Source organism: Cetorhinus maximus, chromosome 17 (assembly GCF_964194155.1).
Source record: "Cetorhinus maximus chromosome 17, sCetMax3.hap1.1, whole genome shotgun sequence".
NCBI lineage: Eukaryota > Metazoa > Chordata > Chondrichthyes > Lamniformes > Cetorhinidae > Cetorhinus > Cetorhinus maximus.
The window spans coordinates 42,816,926-42,835,720 of NC_135895.1; the positions used below are offsets into that span (position 1 = coordinate 42,816,926).

At 40.5% G+C, this 18,795-nt stretch overlaps 1 protein-coding gene across 3 annotated transcripts in view; it reads right to left on the minus strand.

Annotated features, from left to right (window-relative positions):
- ipo13b (importin 13b) overlaps positions 1 to 18,795 on the minus strand; it is a 151,503-nt gene that overhangs the window by 39,189 nt on the left and 93,519 nt on the right. For 2 of the 3 annotated variants that reach the window (XM_078561074.1, XM_078561076.1), the window contains 4 exons: positions 16,554 to 16,697; positions 16,303 to 16,383; positions 10,609 to 10,746; positions 678 to 774 (listed from right to left, as the gene is read on the minus strand). In XM_078561074.1, coding sequence (XP_078417200.1) covers positions 678 to 774; positions 10,609 to 10,746; positions 16,303 to 16,383; positions 16,554 to 16,697 — 460 coding nt within the window. The remainder of the gene's footprint in view (positions 1 to 677; positions 775 to 10,608; positions 10,747 to 16,302; positions 16,384 to 16,553; positions 16,698 to 18,795) is intronic. The other variant, XM_078561077.1, reaches the window with a different exon arrangement.

Below are 18,795 nucleotides of genomic sequence, written 5' to 3' on the forward strand. Positions count from 1 at the left end.
CCTCCCAGACCATTTTCTTTAATTTTCACTCCCATATTTCCAAATATCCTTTCAACTGACAGCTCTCTTTTAATGTTCATCTCATTCCATTTGAATTTATTTTCAGGTGAATAGTTAATTTTTCACCCATAGGCAGCTTTCTTCACAACCTTGAACCTTGCACAAGGGTGGACAATAGCACCACACTGTGATTGACCCTCCAATCATCCCAAAAGAAAACTGCTTGCTTTTCACATTTCAACCCTTCTCTCCATGCGCATGTGTACATACATAAATTACCAATTCATCATATAAAGAAACTGCTGAGAGTGCAAATCATCTTTTCCTCTAATGCATATTCCATTGTCTATCAGCAATTATTGGAAACCCAAGGTACAAATTCTAATCATAGAGCATGGTTAACACAGGCAGTTTTCAAGCAGCAATACATTTACAAATTTGATGCATATAATAAAAAGACTCTTTCATCTCAAATTAGATGTTGAGTTTTTATTTCTTTAATTCTGACAGGAGTACAAGGCTGCACTAAACTTACTGAATATCACAGAAACTGGGAAACCCATATTGGAAACCACTAGTTTGATCACTATGGTTCACACAGAACCACAAAAAAAAAAGATTTGGTAGTACACATTAGAATTTCCAAATGATCCACATTTAAAAATATGGTCACCTACCTTGTTGGAAAATTGAGAGGGTCACAGATGTAACGAGAAGGAATAGAGCCTTTACTGGGACAAAGTGGGTTGAATCATTGGCAAATATATGCACCAGCTGAAAAAGACAACAACCCAAATATATTTATACAGGCAGAGTCACATTGTCAAAATAAAAAAAGGTGATTAAAAAAAAAGTTCCATGAGAATAATAGCCAACCTCAAAATGAAAGAGCATTGCAGACACTGCTGTGGGGAAATTACTTTGATAATATCAATCTGGAGCAATTTAAACTCATCATACATACTGGAGTAACATTCGTGCAACACAAGTGCCAGACAATGACCATCTCCAACAAGAGAGAATCTAACCATCTCCCTTTGACGTTCAATGGCGTTACCATCGCTGAGTTTCCCTCTATCAACATCCTGGGGGTTACCATTGACCAGAAAATGAACTGGACCAGTCATATAAATACTGTGTCTACAAGAGTAGGTCAGAGCCTAGGAATTCTATGGCGAGTAACTCACCTCCTGACTCTCCAAAGCTTGTTGACCATCTATAAGGCACAAATCAGGAGTGTGATGGAATACTCTCCACTTGCCTAGATGAGTGCAGTTCCAGTAACATTCAAGAAGCTCGACACCATTCAGAACAAAGCAGCCTGCTTGATTGGCACCCCATCCACCACCTTAACCATTCACTCCCTCCTCCACTGATGCACAATGGCAGCAATCTGTACCATCTACAAGATGCAATGCCACAACTCACCAACGCACCTTTGACGGCACCTTCTAAACCAGTGAACTCTGCCACCTAGAAGGACAAGAGCAGCAAATGCATGGAAACACAACCATCTGCAATTTCCCCTCCAAGCCAAACACCATCCTGACTTGGAACTATATCACCGTTCCTTCACTGTCGCTGGGTCAAAATCCTGGAACTTCCTTCCTAACAGCACTGCCAGTGTACCTGCACCACATGGACTTCAGAGGTTCAAGAAGGTGACCACCACCTTCTCAAGGGTTATTAGGGATGGGCAATAAATGCTGGCCTAGCCAGCAACACCCACATCCCGTGAACAAATAAATGAAAAAAATGTTTGCATAGGATGGATAAGCTCAACAGCGAGTGTCCAATTTCTAGATATATTCATTGCCCTAGCTCTACTTTTGGTGTTAGATTTAGTACGGTATGGCATAATTTGATCAGCTTGAATCACGTTCCAAAGGGAAAACTAATCCAAGTATACTTGTAACATTTTGGGATTTTCTGAACACTTTTCCACAGCAAACATTGGAACAGAAAAAAAAGTTGGATTTGAAAAGCGAAAATACATGGCCACATCTCTCCCCATCTCTATAACCTCGTCCAGCCCTACAATACTCCACATTCCCAAAACTTCTCCATTTCAACCTCTTGCACACCCCTGCTTTTTTTTTTTAAAAATCACTCCACCACTGGCAGCAGTGCCTTCAGATAAGTGGGTCCTAGGCTCTGAAATACCCTGCTCAAGATTCGCCTCTTTTTTGATAATGTTTCTGTGAAAGACAGCGGGATGTTTTATCGGTGCTATATAAATGCAATTATTACTGTTGTTGTGGGGTGAATCCCATCAGAACAGTTCCTCTATATGTTTACTGACAGCAGCTTAAATGGTTTGTATCTGGCCTCATCTAACCAAGTGTATTCTCAGTTCATCTTCAAAGAGATTGAAAGGAGAATACCTGAGAATATCTAGTTCAGATCACAAAGCTATTCCAATGTTACGCCTGCGCTCACAATCATAATCTTGGATATTGGGCAGGGTGGGCACAGCTAAAAAACAAAAGACCCTCAGCCTACTTATGGGGTGGCTAATGCCTCTGGACAAGACAATATCTAAGGCAAGTCCCTAAACTTGCAACAGACCTACTTCTCAAGATCAATGTCATACTACAATATTAGCTGCATGAGGACAGCTTTCTTTCCAATAATTCACCCAACAACTGTGAGTTAAATGGCAGGTGCACATTGCAACATTCTGCAGATATGGCACTTCATTCCTTGGAAAAAATATACAATTTTTTGTAATATTATTATAATACTGTGCATATATGGCTAAGTTTTGAAGTTGTACTGAATAATTACAATAGATTAAGCTACATGAGCAAACATTTTTGAGAACTTTAACTTTTTTTGTTTTGAAATATAGGTCTATGGAAAACTAAATGCATATTTCAAGGAGGTTTTCAATTAGATACTTTACACAGTAATATGATTTTTTCCTCTCAATTTCTTGGGGTGCAAAATGGTTGAGATTGAAATGAGGAAATGCCCATTCCTCCTCTTTCTCTTGCAATTCACCCACCCCACCCTCAACCACACTGTGGCCAATTTAGGAAAGTCTCTTAGAACTGCTTACCTGACTACATCAGAAAATCATGTATAGTACTAGGATACTGTGATAACCCATAAATCCTTTTAGTTCCAGCTAAACCTCAAACAGTGGAAATATCCTCTGCTATCAGGAATACCTGTCTGTCTCCCTTTTTGAAGGGCTGCAATAAGTGCATATGTATCACATGCTGCAATGATCTGTTCCATGGGCAGTGACTTTCTGAAAATAAATACTTATGACATCTAAATTAACCTTGTGCCAAAAAATTGTATGTATATGCCCTATACACCTACAATCCCTATCCATCAAATAACCAATGCAGCAGAGCAGAATCTAATCCATTTGTCATTTTAAAAACCTCCCATTTTAAGCATACCCTAAAGAAGCCTACCTATAAAAACTAAAATGAGTCACTCCCCTCCACATCTTCTGTAGTATCTAAGTAGCTCCACTTGTGGGGAGTATAACTAGAGACAATACTCAAGTGCTCCATATAAAAGTAGTGTTCAAAGTTGAAGTGTAGTATTCTTACATTATCTCATCCAGGAAATGCAACCTAATGCTCAATTTGCCTTCCTAATGGCCATGATCCACCTGTGAAATTTTCATGATTCATTGATTGATTCGCAGATCCCTCTCGTCGTCTGTAGCCTTTAACATATATTCACGCACAGTATAAACGTGGCTGGAGTTTCCAAAACCTAATTACACCACAGAGCACTTACCCACATAGAAATAGATGAGGCTTATAATTTCTATCTGTGCACGCATACATGTAATATATACATCCATATACTTGTCTAGTTGAAAACTAATACAGTTACCGAAGGAAGTAGAAAATAATTTGAGTCATTTGATTTGTGATGCTTGGTAGCTTTTCGTACCCACTTATTAAACAGAAGTGACTTTTGGCCAGTTCATTTTGATTAATGGAATCATTGAGTTCACCAACAAACAGTGGCCCTAACCACTATTTCCAACCCTGATCAGAAAAAATACACACTTACTTTCCTCTGATTTTTCTGAGCAATCTTCTAATGGAGGAGCTTACAAACCTCGTCAGCGCAGGAAATCTCATAGTGGAGAGAATTCGTGCTGAAACAACGCCCATTTGTGGCACTAGCTGCCATATTCTGGTAAGCGAAGAGTTTAAATGTCTCAAAGCTTCTTTGAAAAGTTACAAAGAGTAGGCACGTGTGTAAGGGGGTAGGCTGGTTGGTGGGTAGGGTGGTAAGGTTGGGTCAGGTTGGGGCTTGAAGGGAGAGTCAGGGAATTGGCGGGGGATCACTGCGAGTGATCTGGGCATCAGTTGTAGAGTTACCCAGGTATTAGATTAGGTTTTAATCTGTCTAGCATTTCCTGGGTAACTATCCAGGTAAATAAATTGAGACTGAACAAAGTCTCCGACTCTCAGAATTGGAGGCTTTTTCGGAGGGTCCCAGGTTGCGGGGGAATTGCCCATTGGAAGTTCAAACTTCCTGGGTAATTCCCACGGAGTCATTGCGTCAGGACTTCCGAGAGGTCCCGAAGCTATCCGGAGGCCAGAAGACCTAGCCTCCAATATTCCAGCCAATCACAACCTTTTGCTCTTTGAAAACTTTTGAATTGGGTTTGAGGTATATGATCTTATGAATGAAAAATTTGTATTGATTAGATATGCCTGTGAACCAAGTTAGGACTTGCCAGGTTTTTGATTGGACTATTGTTATTGATAAATCATGTTTCAGATTTTCTTCATTCCTTCCCTGAAAATGCTACTCATGCTGGGCCATAGAAGCATAGAAAATAGGAGTAGGCTATTCGGCCCTTTGAGCCTGCTCCGCCATTTGTCATGATCATGGCTAATCATCCAACTCAATAGCCTGCCCCCACTTTCTCCCCATATCCTTTGATCCCTTTCGCCCCAAGAGCTATATCTAACTCCTTCCTGAAAACATACAATGTTTTGGCCTCAACTACTTTCTGTGGTAGCGAATTCCACAGGCTCACCGCTCTCTGGGTGAAGAAATTTCTCCTCATCTCAGTCCTAAATGGTCTACCCCGTATCCTCAGACTGTGACCCCTAGTTCTGGACACCTCCGCCATCGGGAACATCCTTCCTGCATCTACCATGTCTAGTCCTGTTACACTTTTATAGGTTTCTATGAGATCCCCCACTCCCAAATCTTCTGAACTCCAGCGAATATAATCCTAACCGACTCAAGCTCTCCTCATATGTCCGTCCCGCCATCCCAGGAATCAGTTGGTTAAATCTTCGTTGCACTTCCTCTATAGCAAGAACATCCTTCCTCAAATAAGGAGACCAAAACTGCACACAATATTCCAGGTGTGGTCTCACCAAGACCCTGTATAATTGCAGCAAGATATCCCTGCTCCGGTACTCGAATCTTCTTGCTCTGAAGGCCAACATACCATTTGCCTTCTTTACCGCCTGCTGCACCTGCATGCTTATCTTCAGGTGTATGAGGACACTCAGGTCTCGCTGTATGTCCCCCTCTCTCAATTTATAGCCATTCAGATAATAATCTGCCTTCCTGTTTTTGCTACCAAAGTGGATAACCTCACGTTTATCCACATTATATTGCATCTGCCATGCATTTACCTACTCGCTCAGCTTGTCCAAATCACACTGAAGCATCTCTGCATCCTCCTCACAGCTCACCCTCCCACCCAGCTTTGCGTCATCTGCAAATTTGGAGATATTACATTTATTTCCCTCATCTAAATCATTAATATGTATTGCGAATAGCTGGGGTCCCAGCACCGATCCCTGCAGTACCCCACTAGTCATTGCCTGCCATTCGGAAAAAGACCCGTTTATTCCTACTCTTTGTTTCCTATCTGCCAACCAGTTTTCTATCCATCTCAATACACTACCCCCAATCCCATGTGCTTTAATTTTACATGCTAATCTCTTATGTAGGACTTTGTAGAAAGCCTTCTGAAAGTCCAAATAAAACACACCCACTGGCTCCCCCTCATCAACTCTACTAGTTACATCCTCGAAAAATTCCAGTAGATTTGTCAAGCATGATTTCCTTTTCCTAAATCCATGCTGACTCTGTCCGATTCTGCCATTGTTTTCCAAGTGCTCAGCTATTAAATCTTTTATGATGGACACTAGAATTTACCCCACTACCGACGTCAGGCTGACTGGTCTATAATTCCCTGTCTTCTCTCTATATCCATTTTTAAATAGTGGGGTTACATTAGCTGCCCTCCAATCTGTAGGAACTATTCCAGAGTCTATAGAATCTAAGAAGATGGCCATCAATATACTATTTCTAGGGCTACTTCCTTAAGTACTCTGGTATGTAGATTATCAGGCCCTGGGGATTTATCGGCCTTCACTCCCATCAATTTCCCCAACACAATTTTCCTATTAATTCTGATTTCTTTCCTCTCACTAAACCCTGTGTTCCCCAACATTTCTGGTATGTTTTTTGTGTCCTCCTTTGTGAAGACAGAACCAAAGTATGTATTTTGTTGGTCAGCCACTTCTTTGTTGCCCATTATAAATTCCCCTGTTTTTGAGTGTAAGGGACCTACATTTGTCTTCTCATACCTATAGACACTTTTACAGTCAGTTTTTATGTTCCCCACAAGCTTACACTCGTACTCTATTTTCCCCTTCTTAATCAATCCCTTGGTCCCCCTTTGCTGAATTCTAAACTGCTCCCAATCCTCAGGTCTGTTGTTTTTTAAAACCATAGAACACTACAGCACAGAAAACAGGCCATTCAGCCCTTCTAGTCTGTGCCGAAATATTATTCCGCTAGTCCCATTGATCTGCACCTAGTCCATAACCCTCCAGACCTCTCCCATCCATGTATCTATCTAATTTATTCTTAAAACTTAAGAGTGAGCCCGCATTTACCACGTCAGATGGTAGCTCGTTCCACACTCTCACCACTCTCTGAGTGAAGAAGTTCCCCCTAATGTTCCCCCTAAACCTTTCCCCTCTCACCCTAAAGCCATGTCCTCTCGTGTTTATTTCTCCTAATCTAAGTGGAAAGAGCCTACTCGCATTTACTCTGTCTATACCCCTCACAATTTTGTAAACTTCTATCAAATCTCCCTTCATTCTTCTACGCTCCAAGGAATAAAGTCCTAACCTGTTTAATCTTTCCCTGTAACTCAACTCCTTAAGACCTGGCAACATCCTAGTAAATCTTCTCTGCACTCTCTCAATCTTACTGATATCCTTCCTGTAGTTAGGCGACCAGAACTGCACACAATACTCCAAAGTTGGCCTCACCAATGTCTTATACAACCTCACCATAACATCCCAACTCCTATACTCAATACTTTGATTTATGAAGGCCAGTATGCCAAAAGCTTTCTTTACAACCTTGTCTACCTGTGACGCCACTTTCAGGGAATTATGTATCTGAACTCCCAGATCCCTTTGTTCCTCCGCACTCCTCAGTGCCCTACCATTTACTGGCCAATTTGTATGCCTCTTCCTTGCATTTAATACTGTATCTAATTTCCCTTGTAAGCCATGGTTTGGCCACCTTTCCTGTTTTACTTTTGCACCAGACAGGAATAAACAATTGTTGCAATTCACCCATGCGCTCTTTGAATGTTTGCCATTGCCTATCCACCATCATCCCTATAAGTAACGTTTCCCAATCCATCATAGCCAACTCACTCCTCATTCCATCGTAGTTTCCTTTATTAGGATTCAGGACCCTAGTCTCAGAATCAAATACGTCACTCTCCATCTTGATGAAGAATTCTATCATATTATGGTCGCTCATCCCCAAAGGGCCTTGCACAACAAGATTGTCAATTATTACTTTCTCATTACACAATACCCAGTCTAGGATGGCCTGTTCTCTAGTTGATGCCTCAATGTACTGGTCCAGAAAACCATACGCTCCAAGAATTCCCCCTCTACGGCATTGTTACTAATTTAATTTGCCCAATCTATATGCAGATTAAAGTCACCCATAATTACAGACGTTCCTTTATTGCATGTGTCTCTAATTTCCTGTTTAATGCCATTCCCAACATCACCACTACAGTTTGGGGGTCTATATACTCCCCCCAATAACGTTTTTTGCCCCTTAGTATTCCTCAGCTCTACCCATACAGATTCCACATCGTTGGAGCTAATATTTTTCCTCACTATTGTGTTCATTTCCTCTTTAACCAGCATTGCAACTCCACCACCTTTTCCTTTTTGTCTGTCCTTCCTAAATACTGAATACCCTTGGATGTTCAGTTCCCATCCCTGGTCACCCTGCAGCCATGTCTCCGTAATCCCGACTATATCATACCTGTTTACATCTATTTGCGCGGTTAATTCATCCACTTTATTGCAAATGCTCCTCGCGTTAAGGCACAAAGCCTTAAGGCTTGTCTTTTTAACATTACTTGTCCCGTTCCCACCATTTTTCACTGAGGCCCTATTTGATTCTTGCTCTTGATTTCTCTGCCTATCACTTCTCTTATTCCCCTTTGTCTTTTGTTCTTGTCCTTGATTCCCTCTCCGCTGACTCCTTGCATAGGTTCCCATCCCCCTGCCATTTTAGTTTAAACCCTCCTCAACCACTCTAGCAAATATTCCCCCTAGGACATCAGTCCCGGTCCTGCCCAGGTGTAACCCGTCCAGTTTGTACTGGTCCCACCTCCCCCAGAACCGGTCCCAATGTCCCTGGAATCTGAAACCCTCCCCCTCACACCATCTCTTCAACCAAGTATTCATCCGATACTTCCTGCTATTTCTACTCTGACTAGCACGTGGCACTGGTAATAATCCTGAGATCACTACCTTTGAGGTCCTACTTTTCAACTTACTTCCTAACTCCCTATATTCTGCTTTTAGGACCTCATCCTTTTTTTACCTATGTCATTTGTGCCAATATGTACCACGACCACAGGCTGTTCACCCTCCCCCTTCAGAATGTCCTGTAGCCGCTCTGAAACATCCTTGACCCTAGCACCAAGGAGGAAACATACCATCCTGGAGTCTCGTTTACGGCAACAGAAACGCCTATCTATTCCCCTTACAATTGAATCCCCTATAACTATTGCATTCCCACACGTTTTACTCTTCCCCTGTGCAGCAGAGCCAACCGTGGTGCAACGAATTTGGCTGAGAGGCCATTCCCCTCAACAGTATCCAAAGCAGTATATCTGTGTTGCAGGGGAATAGCCACAGGAGATTCCTGCACTGCCTGCCTAGTCCTCTTGCTCTGCCTGGTGGTCACCCATTCTTTTCCTGCCTGTGGACTCTTAGCCTGCGGTGTGACCACCTCTCTATACGTGCTATCCATGATACTCTTCACTTCGCGTCTCCAGCCGCCGCTCCAGCTCCAAAACCTGGGCTTCCAGGAGCTGCAGCTGGAGACACTTCCCGCACACATGCTGTCCCCGGGCACTGGAAATGTTCCCGGCTTCCCACATAGAGCAGGAGGAGCACACCACGGCTTTGAACTCTCCAGCCATGACTTACCCCTTTAAATTGAATTAACCCCTTTGGAAGATACTTAATATCAAATAATATCAATTACTCTAGGGCCCTTCTTCCCTGCTCCTCGTTGTTACAGAATATAGCCCTTACAAGTGATGAACCACAAAATAAGACCTTAAAAACTATAAGCGATAAAAGTAGTAAATACTTACCTGACTATACTCACGGTACTCAAAGGATCACCTCGTTCCTTCCTTACCGAACTCCCTCAGTCACCAAACCCCAACTTAGGCACCCTACTGCAGCCCAAAGCATCACTCCAGTGCAGAAAAAGTCAGCACTGTAAGATGGCCTGTTTTTATATTCTCTGAATCTAGCCTCTAAAAACCTGTTTAAACCAGTTATCTAATTAACTAGTTGTAGTTGCAAGCAGAGCATGTATAAATCCTGTTTTAAAGCTGGCCTAAAACTCACCTTCTTCCAACCCAAACAGCAACTTGTAGTTAATTACTAAATTAAAGAAAGACTAGACTTTAGAAATAAGTTAACCCTTAAATTCCCTCAGTCACCAAACTCCAACTTAAGCACTCTACTGCAGCCCAAAGCAGCACTCCAGTGCAGACCTAGCCATAGTTTCATGGACACAGGCAATCCCATACCTCTCCCAAGTGGCCTTTCTCCAGTGTGAATTTAGACAGTGAGAACATCATGGTTGGGCCTGACCCTCTGCTCATTCAAATTGCATAAATGTAGTTTCCAGCAGGCCACTTAATTGTAATTATATGCAAGAACTTTGACTAACTTTTTCCCCTTGCCTAGCTCAAGACAGAGTCCAATCCTAAAGTGCCTACTGTTACTCAATTGCAAATCACATAACTTAACACCAGGGAATGAAGCTGTACCTAGCTGGTGGTTTTAATCCACACACTAGTTAATTATTTCATGAATTTAAAATATTATTTTACAAGTACGTTATATGGCCACGATACGTTTGACAATCTGTACCCTATCAGAAGGGCACTTAGAAGAATCTAAAATTGTGTTAAAACTCAAAAAAAAGTAAATTTTCCTCTCATTGCAGAACGAAATAAAATTCATTCAGTTGGTTCAATGTAAGAGCTTTGGGTGAAATAATATGCATGGATTCTACCTGTCGTGTTAGTTCCAATGCAGATGCCTGTGGGATGGTACTGTACATCTGACCCAGCATTTCTGAAAGCTGTGGAATCATGGGAGCAAAATCATCCAGAAGAGTCTTCACAGACTTTTCAAAGATTGCACAAACAGCCTGGAAAGAAAAAAGAAAATAAATCTCAATTATCATAGTACAAATATTCAAATAAGTTATTTTTATTCATCAGAGTCAAATATAGGGCTAACACCGACAGGAACTTTTATGAAGCAAAACTTTGTTTTAGAGGTGAGGCTTTCCTAACTTTTTTCCTCCATTTTAAATTCCCTGCATTGTACACCATAGCCTTTGCTGCCTCAGACTGTGGGCTAGAGATCCACCATAAAGATCTCCGTAATACTGTTGGCATGGGTTTTTGCCCTTTGATCAGCCCAAATATATGGCAGAAAAACATCTTGTTTCTACAAAATGGTCTCCATGGATTGCTTGGGTGAAATTGGAATACCTTAATGTGGTGAAATGAGAGTGAGTCTTCATAACAGAATTAAGAATTTTATAACACAAGAGACCAATCGGCACTTCTTCCCTGTATCAGTTCTCTGCACTAGCCACTTAGGACAGGGGAATGGCTCTTTCTCCATATCCACTTAAATTGTTCTTTTTCAAATGTTTATCCACTTCTTTTCAAACAAGAGGCATTTTTAACAATCCTTTGGGCAAAGAAAAGGAGTATCCTAAGCATTCGGTTTGTTCTCTTGATGCTGACCTTAAGCTTATGTCCTCTAGTTAACAGAGAGTTAGCTCCACCACCCCGATTTACCTTCTCTATCGCCTCTTGGCATAACCATTAATTTATACATGCTTAGCATTGCCTTGGTTTTTTTTTTAACTATATAATCCTATTTATAAAATCTTAGTATTTTAAACAACAGCTTTTATAAAGTGGGAAGACCAATTAATGAGTTGTGTATCTGAAACTCTAAGGAGGTCATTTTAATCTAATCCACCCCTCGAGAAACTTAACCACCCAACCTAGTGACTTTTACACCTAGCAAGCTAGGTTAAAATTACACCTGCCCTCAACTCCTTTGAAATTTTTATCATTTAGTGTAAATGTTCTCTCTGTATTCTCCCTCCTAAAACGTAACCTCTCATTTCTCTGCATTAAATCTCATCTGGCATCTATTCACCAAAGCTACTAATTCGTGTTCCACTTCAAGCTGTTACAGTCCCCTTCACTTTTAACCACGTTTCCTATTTTTGTGTTGTCTACAAATTTTGTTATTAGATACACACTCAAGTCCAGAATTTTATAATATATCTATTCATCACTACTCCCCATGGCACTACACATTAGTGCACTCCCACTTTGTGCCAATAGCATGTGATTGGAGTGAACAAATAATGCTTAAGAGGTAGAATTGCTTTTCTAGTGTTTATACTGCACATGGAAAGTTTATTTTTTTGGGAACAGAATGGCAATTTACCTCATGCACTAATGTGGATTCCCTCTTCTAGGCACCTTCCACAGTTGGCTTGACTGGTTGAACACTTTACTCTTAGCTAATTTTAGAACTGTTCTAATAGACATCTAAGTGCAAGTGCGTGCAAAATGTCCAGGGTGCCTAACACTGATTTAATTTTGGTTCTTAAGCAGAAACTAGCTCACTTTAGCGCACTATCTTTCTACAGGGGAACAGTTTACCTCACAAACCAAGTGAGGAATCAACAAAAAAAGCTTGCATTTATATAGTACCATGAATGTAGAAAAACATCGCACCACATTTAAAGGTGAAATCAGAAATAAAAGGCCACTTCTGTAATGCCAACCCCACCACCTCATAAATCAAGAGATTTGATATAAAAATCATGAGTTGTGGTTTTTTCCAAACATATAGATTGACTGTTGGTTTATAAACCTCATTAGTGGCTTATTTGATCTGTAGCAGGCCAGAGGTTACAAAAATGATATTACTACATCTGAAAACGCTTCACAAAAAACTTCTTAAAAATCCTACTTGTTATCCCAGAATGTACCAAGAAGGATCGGCCCTCCCACTTCAGAACAATGAAACAGAATAGAAGGTAGCCCTCCAGAAGGTGCCAGCTTTTTGACAAAGCTATCCAATTAGTCCCACTCCCCTGCCCTTCCCCACTGCCCTATAATTTCCCCTCCCCCACTTCAAGTATTCATCTATTTCCTTTTTCCTATCTCCCCTCCAATTTTAAGCACTGCCTCTCGCTGGGGTGACAGCCAATATCTCATCCAAATCACCCTTCAGTCAGCTATACAACTATGAGGGACATCAGAAATTAGCACAAATTTTTTTTCGCCAAATATCCATACACAAAAACACATAGCACACAAACTCATACCTGTATGCACTTCACAGAATGGTTACAGAACAAGAAGCTGCCATTTAGCCCATCATGTCTGCATTGGCTCTCTGAATGAGCAATTTACCTAGCGCCACTCCCTAGCCTTCTCCCAGTATCCCTGCATATTCTTCCTTTTCAGATAATAACTCAATTCCCTCTTAAATGCCACGATTGAATCTGCCTCCACCACACTTCTCAGGCAATGCATTCCAGATCCGAACCACTCACTGCATGAAAATTTTTTTCTCATGTCGCTATTGCTTCTTTTTCCAATTACCTTAAATCTGTGCCCTCTTGTTGTCAATCCTTCTGCCAACAGGAACAGTTTCTCCCTTCTACTCTGTCCAGACTCCTCACAATTTTGTACACCGCTATCAAATCTCTTCTCAACCTTCTCTTCTCCAAGGAAAATAGTCCCAACCTTTCCAATCTATCCATGTAGCTGAAGCTCCTCATCCCTGGAGCCATTTTCGTGAATATTTTCTGCACTCTCTCTAATGCCTTCACATCTTTGCTAAAGCGTAGTGGCCAGGAATGGACACAATATTCAGCTGAGTTTAACATAACTTCCTCGCTCTTGTACTCTATGCTGCTATTAATAAAGCATACAGAATCCTAGGCTTTATTAACCACTCTCTAAACCTGTCCTGTCACCTTCTATGACTTATGCATATATACACCCAGCTCCCTTTGCTCCTGTACCTCTGAAAATTGCACCTTTTATTTTAGATTGTCTTTCTGCGTTCTTCCTACCAAAATGAATCACTTCATACTTCTGAAGCAGAAGCTCTGGGCCAGATTTTCATCGAGGACTCAGCATACCTATCTCCTTTAAAAAGGCCCCTGCCTGTCATATTTTCATTTTAGGCAGGAAGGGGCAGGATGGAGTTGGGCCTGCCATCTCCAGAGGTGGCAATGGAGGTGAGCAAATGGCCTGCCTCTGATTATTGGGACCTCGACCCAGTTATAGTGATGTCAGGTCCTTAAACCCATTCCACATGCCCCATCACACCATCCCATGCCCCTTCCATGCCACTCCCATGTCCCCATTCACCCCCATAGCCACTCACCCAGCATCCACAATGGGCAAACTTCAGGAGCTTTTTCTTTGAAATGGACATGAAAAAATTAAACTTTTAACAATCTAGTAAAGCTGTCAATCAGAATGATAAAAAACCTCATTCAAAAATGCCATTCAAAAAAAATGTTGAATCCCCTCAATCTGCTGTAAAAACAAACCAACATCTAATCACTAACCACAACAAAGACAGATAATCTTTTAATAACCACTTAAAACTCCCAAACTGTCTGCACAGCTCCCCATTGATATAAGTTGTTCTAGAGCTTTTGAAACTCAGCCAAGCATTCTTAATAGCCTCAGCTTTCATAAACCATTTCAGCTCTACATAGTGAAACATATTGAAACTGCAAGAACAGATAGCTAAGTTTTTTTCCAAGCAACACCAGATGGCATGTCAGTCAATGCACACTAGGAGCAAGTGTTTGTTTTTTTTTCTGCAAGGAAAAGACCCTTGTTTCAAATTTAAAGGGCTGTGAACCTTTAAATCACTTCAGATCATGACAGTTAAGAATTTCCATTCAGTCTTGAATGCATAATAGCATTTTTCAAAATGAAAAAGGTCTCCAGTGCATCTCAATATTTATACAATGCTGACCAATGTAATGGTCCAACTTACCTTTGCAGAGCAGATCCCTATAATCAATCATTGCAGTAAAAAACATTTAACCTACAATACAGCATCTAATTATTGAAACTGAAAGAAAATACCTTTTTTGTATTTCAAAGCCTGTCAATGAAAGAATTCCAGGAGTAGGTAATTTTTTTTTTTGTTCGTTTCGTCTAGGGACTGGGGATTCCCCCATGGTTCATGATTCCTCCGAGGTGTCATGAACCAGGTATTCTCACAAAACGACTTCACAAAAATTGCAGTGAGGGTTAAACTGCCATTCCTCGCAATGGAGCTGGCAAGGACAGGAGCGTGTGCAGATGGGCTATTGCACCATAATCCCACACCAGCAAAAATTGCTAGAGACAAGAATGGAGTGGGGGGGAAATCCCGGAATTGAGTCCTGTCCACCATTTTTAAAGGATTTCCAAGTTGAGCCTGACTCCACCGAAACCTGCACCACTGTCTCTAACTTTTCCTCTCTGGAGCTCATTGGACAATGAAGCCAACTGGAGCCCCCTTGCACTGCCCAGCTAGGCCCAGAAAACTGAGCACAGGCACATAAGAGTCCTGAGCCTTCCTGTCCTGGACAGCTGAATAATCAATTAGCACCTTGCTATTTCATGCCAAGATAAGATACTGGTCTAGAGCACCAAGCCCTCCCCTTCCAACCCCTGACTTCAAGAGTCACTGCCAAAGGTTCTCTCACCACTGGCAGCGGCTGGTGGCCCATGTTCTCTCTCTCTCTTCCCCCAGCCTCAGAATTACTTACCATTTTAGCAACCAGCAGCTTCCCATCTCTGATGCCAGCCTCGCGCCTGACCTTTAAGCATTGGCATGTAGCAAATCCTAAGGTTCTGAGCTCTTTTGTGAGATTGCAAAAGTTGGCATGTCTGCTGCTTAGCCAAAGGAAGAGATGTCAGGAAAGGTGCTCTGAAGCTTGGTTGAAAAGGTGACCTCATTTCTGTAGCTTCCTCCAACTGTACATTCTCTTGGCCTGTGTTCCTCTGGCCTTTAACAAGTTCTCCTTGCCCCTCAATCCTCATCCCACTATTGACAGGTGTGCCCCAAGTTATCTAGGAACCAAGCTCTGGAATTCCCTGTCTAAAATTCTCTGCATCTGCTCTACTCGCTCTCCTTTAAGGGCCTCTTTAAAACCCACCTCTTTGATCAAACTTTTGGCTACCCTTGCAAATATCTCCTTTGTCTTATTGGTATCTGTTTTCATCTGATTATGCCTCTGTAGGGACTTGGATGCTTTTCTTTGTTAACTATGCCATATAAATGTAAATTGTTGTTATTGCTGGTGACAAATGATGATGATGAATTGGATACAAACCCACAGCCTATCATTACATGCTAAAGTGTGTTGAAGCTCTAACATGCTATGTAAACACACTACTCTTGCACTAAAGGTGAGTAATTACAAGCACAAATTTCAAAAGTTGAACACAATTTTTATTACAATAATTTCCCTGAATACCTGAAAGAGATTTAGTTAAATTAATCAGTCCTCCAATTGATTTCCTTTTCATTAAAAAGCCACACTATGTGAAAAGGAAGATGAATTCAAAAACAAAAATCAACAAGTCACAGAGCTAAATGCATTTTATCAAATCTAACATTCCTTAACAATCTACCTTACCTCAACAACCTGAGCATCATTCAGCCATTTAGACAACACTTTCTGTATGAGTTGGAAGACCTGTTGGAGGACCACCACAACCTGTAGACAAATCATCACCTTTAATAGTTGGTTTTGAACCTCAAATTGAATTTATAAAACAGAAAATTCCCCCATAAATATGTCCCTGGCTACATAAACAGCATTGTATTTCTAAAAAGACTAAGATCAAGTCATGAGAATCCCATGTTAGTACCACTGGTAGTACTTACAGGGTTGGGTCCTTGCAAGGTGGGTTTTTTCTTTGCTTCAGTGCCTTCTGGCTCATCGTCATGGTGACTGATATCCAATGTGGTGAACAAATTGGACAACAGACCCAAAATATGTATTATTGCTAGTTTATTTGATGGATTTGGCTGCAAGGGAAGGTCAAAAACAAAGCTATAATTGCATGAAAACAGAACAGAATTATGAGCAACTTAAATGATCGATACTTACAGCATCAAAACTTAAGTATGTTCATAATGGCCATAACAATTCATAATAATTAACATGAGTATAATTATCACGGTAGGTACATAAATAAATAAATCTAATACAAAGAAAAATGACCGAGTGATTAACTTGAAATAATTACTTTTACTGGAAACAAATCATTTTTATATAAAACAAAATTAGCAATACTTTATTACACAAGTTACATAAGAAAAGACTTAAAAAATTCAAGAAGCAGTATTAAAATTACATAGTGCAACAAGGATACAAGTTACTGAAAAAAGATTCAAACTAATTATAAAAAGATTAAAAAAATATACCTACTTAGTGGCCAACAAAACTAGATACAGGAAAAAATAAATGTAAATTGAGGAAAATCACAAAGAAAGTCCATGACCCTGAAAAGGCAGCAGAAGATAAGAGAACGGACAAAGAAGTGAAGAAAAAATGATGATTTTTTTTTTTAAGGATAGACATAAGTAAAGAACCTTTCCCCAGCAGCTCCTCAATTTTGAAAGAATAGTTTATTTTTTAATTGAAAAAAATTTGGGTGTAGTAGACAGAGATACTTTAGTAGTCTTGGACATTCACAACCAAAGATGAGGTTGTGCAGTCACCCATTTTAGGTCAACAATTCCTCCTGCCAATAAAGAAGTTTATGCAGAATGTGGTATGAAATTTAGAGAGCAGGCAAGTGAATGTGGGCTGTTTCCATTCTAATGTGAGAACTCTTTCAATCATACAATTTAACTTTAAAAGTACCGGTCATTTTTTTTCGTGCTAGCTAATGGGATTCTTGTGTTGTCTCTGCAGGGTAAGTGTTAACGAGGTCTCATTTTTCACCCTGGTCATTCCTGGCTCCCATGCAACAAAATTACCCCCAACCACATCAGGCTATATACATAAAAATTCCATTTGCATATGATTTTATTTTTCTAAAACCATAAAATGAAAACTAATAGTGTAGTGCTGGGAGGTAGCAGACTGTGATTCATTTTGTACATTCTTTCTACCCCACCAACACACACTCATTGATACTAAAGAGAGATCCACTTACTTGTTCATATAAGAGGAAAAATACACCTGCATATGTAAACTTCAGCTTACGCTCATGTAGCCAAAGTGCACATCCTGACAAATTGCTCTTAAAAAGGCCCTCAGTTATAAACATCCATTCTCTACCACTTAAAAATTAGCCTATGAATTGTCCGCTTGCACAGGCAGTCACTTGGAGAGCATTTTCAGTTTCACATTGTTCAAAAATATCCAGGTTAACAATTTTTAAAATTTACAAATATCAATTTAAACATTGAACTGCCAATAACTTACGAATGAGCCTTGCATGAATTAAAAGCCTCCAGATTTCTACTTCATTTGAACAACATGCTTACAATTTCACATGATGCTTACAAGCTGTCAATACCACATTGTAACCAAAGATGATCTCAACACTAATGATACACCTCAAACTATAGTTGTTAGATACAGATAAAAAAACCCATTCGGAAAATGGCTGGCACAGTTCTCAATCAAATTTACTGGAGGAGGTGACCAAGAGCCTACCTGCATTGTTTGCAGTGTGTTACTACAAATCTTATCTCAGCTACAGTTTACTACCCAGAAGATTTTAAGAATAATCCTGTCCCTCTGATAAATTGAACTTGAATATATTATATAGACATACATATATTAAGCAGTCAATTAAAAGATCATACACACCCAATGTTAATCCAAATAATCCACAGGTGTGTCACTGATACCTTTCTCTCCTCTACCATTTCTCTAATATTTATTTAATATGTTCAAGTAGCCAATTTCAGCAAGGGCAACACATGGGTGCTACAATTGGACTATATTTAGTAGTGGAGTGTAGAGAAGGAAATTATCCAGGGTTTTCATTTTCAAGACAATATATAGCAAACCCCTAGAAGTATTCCAGTGTGGGCAGGATGAGGCATGGCTGTAACACCCTACTCGGTTAAACCAACTCACATCACGGCTCAGGCGTGAATAATGGCC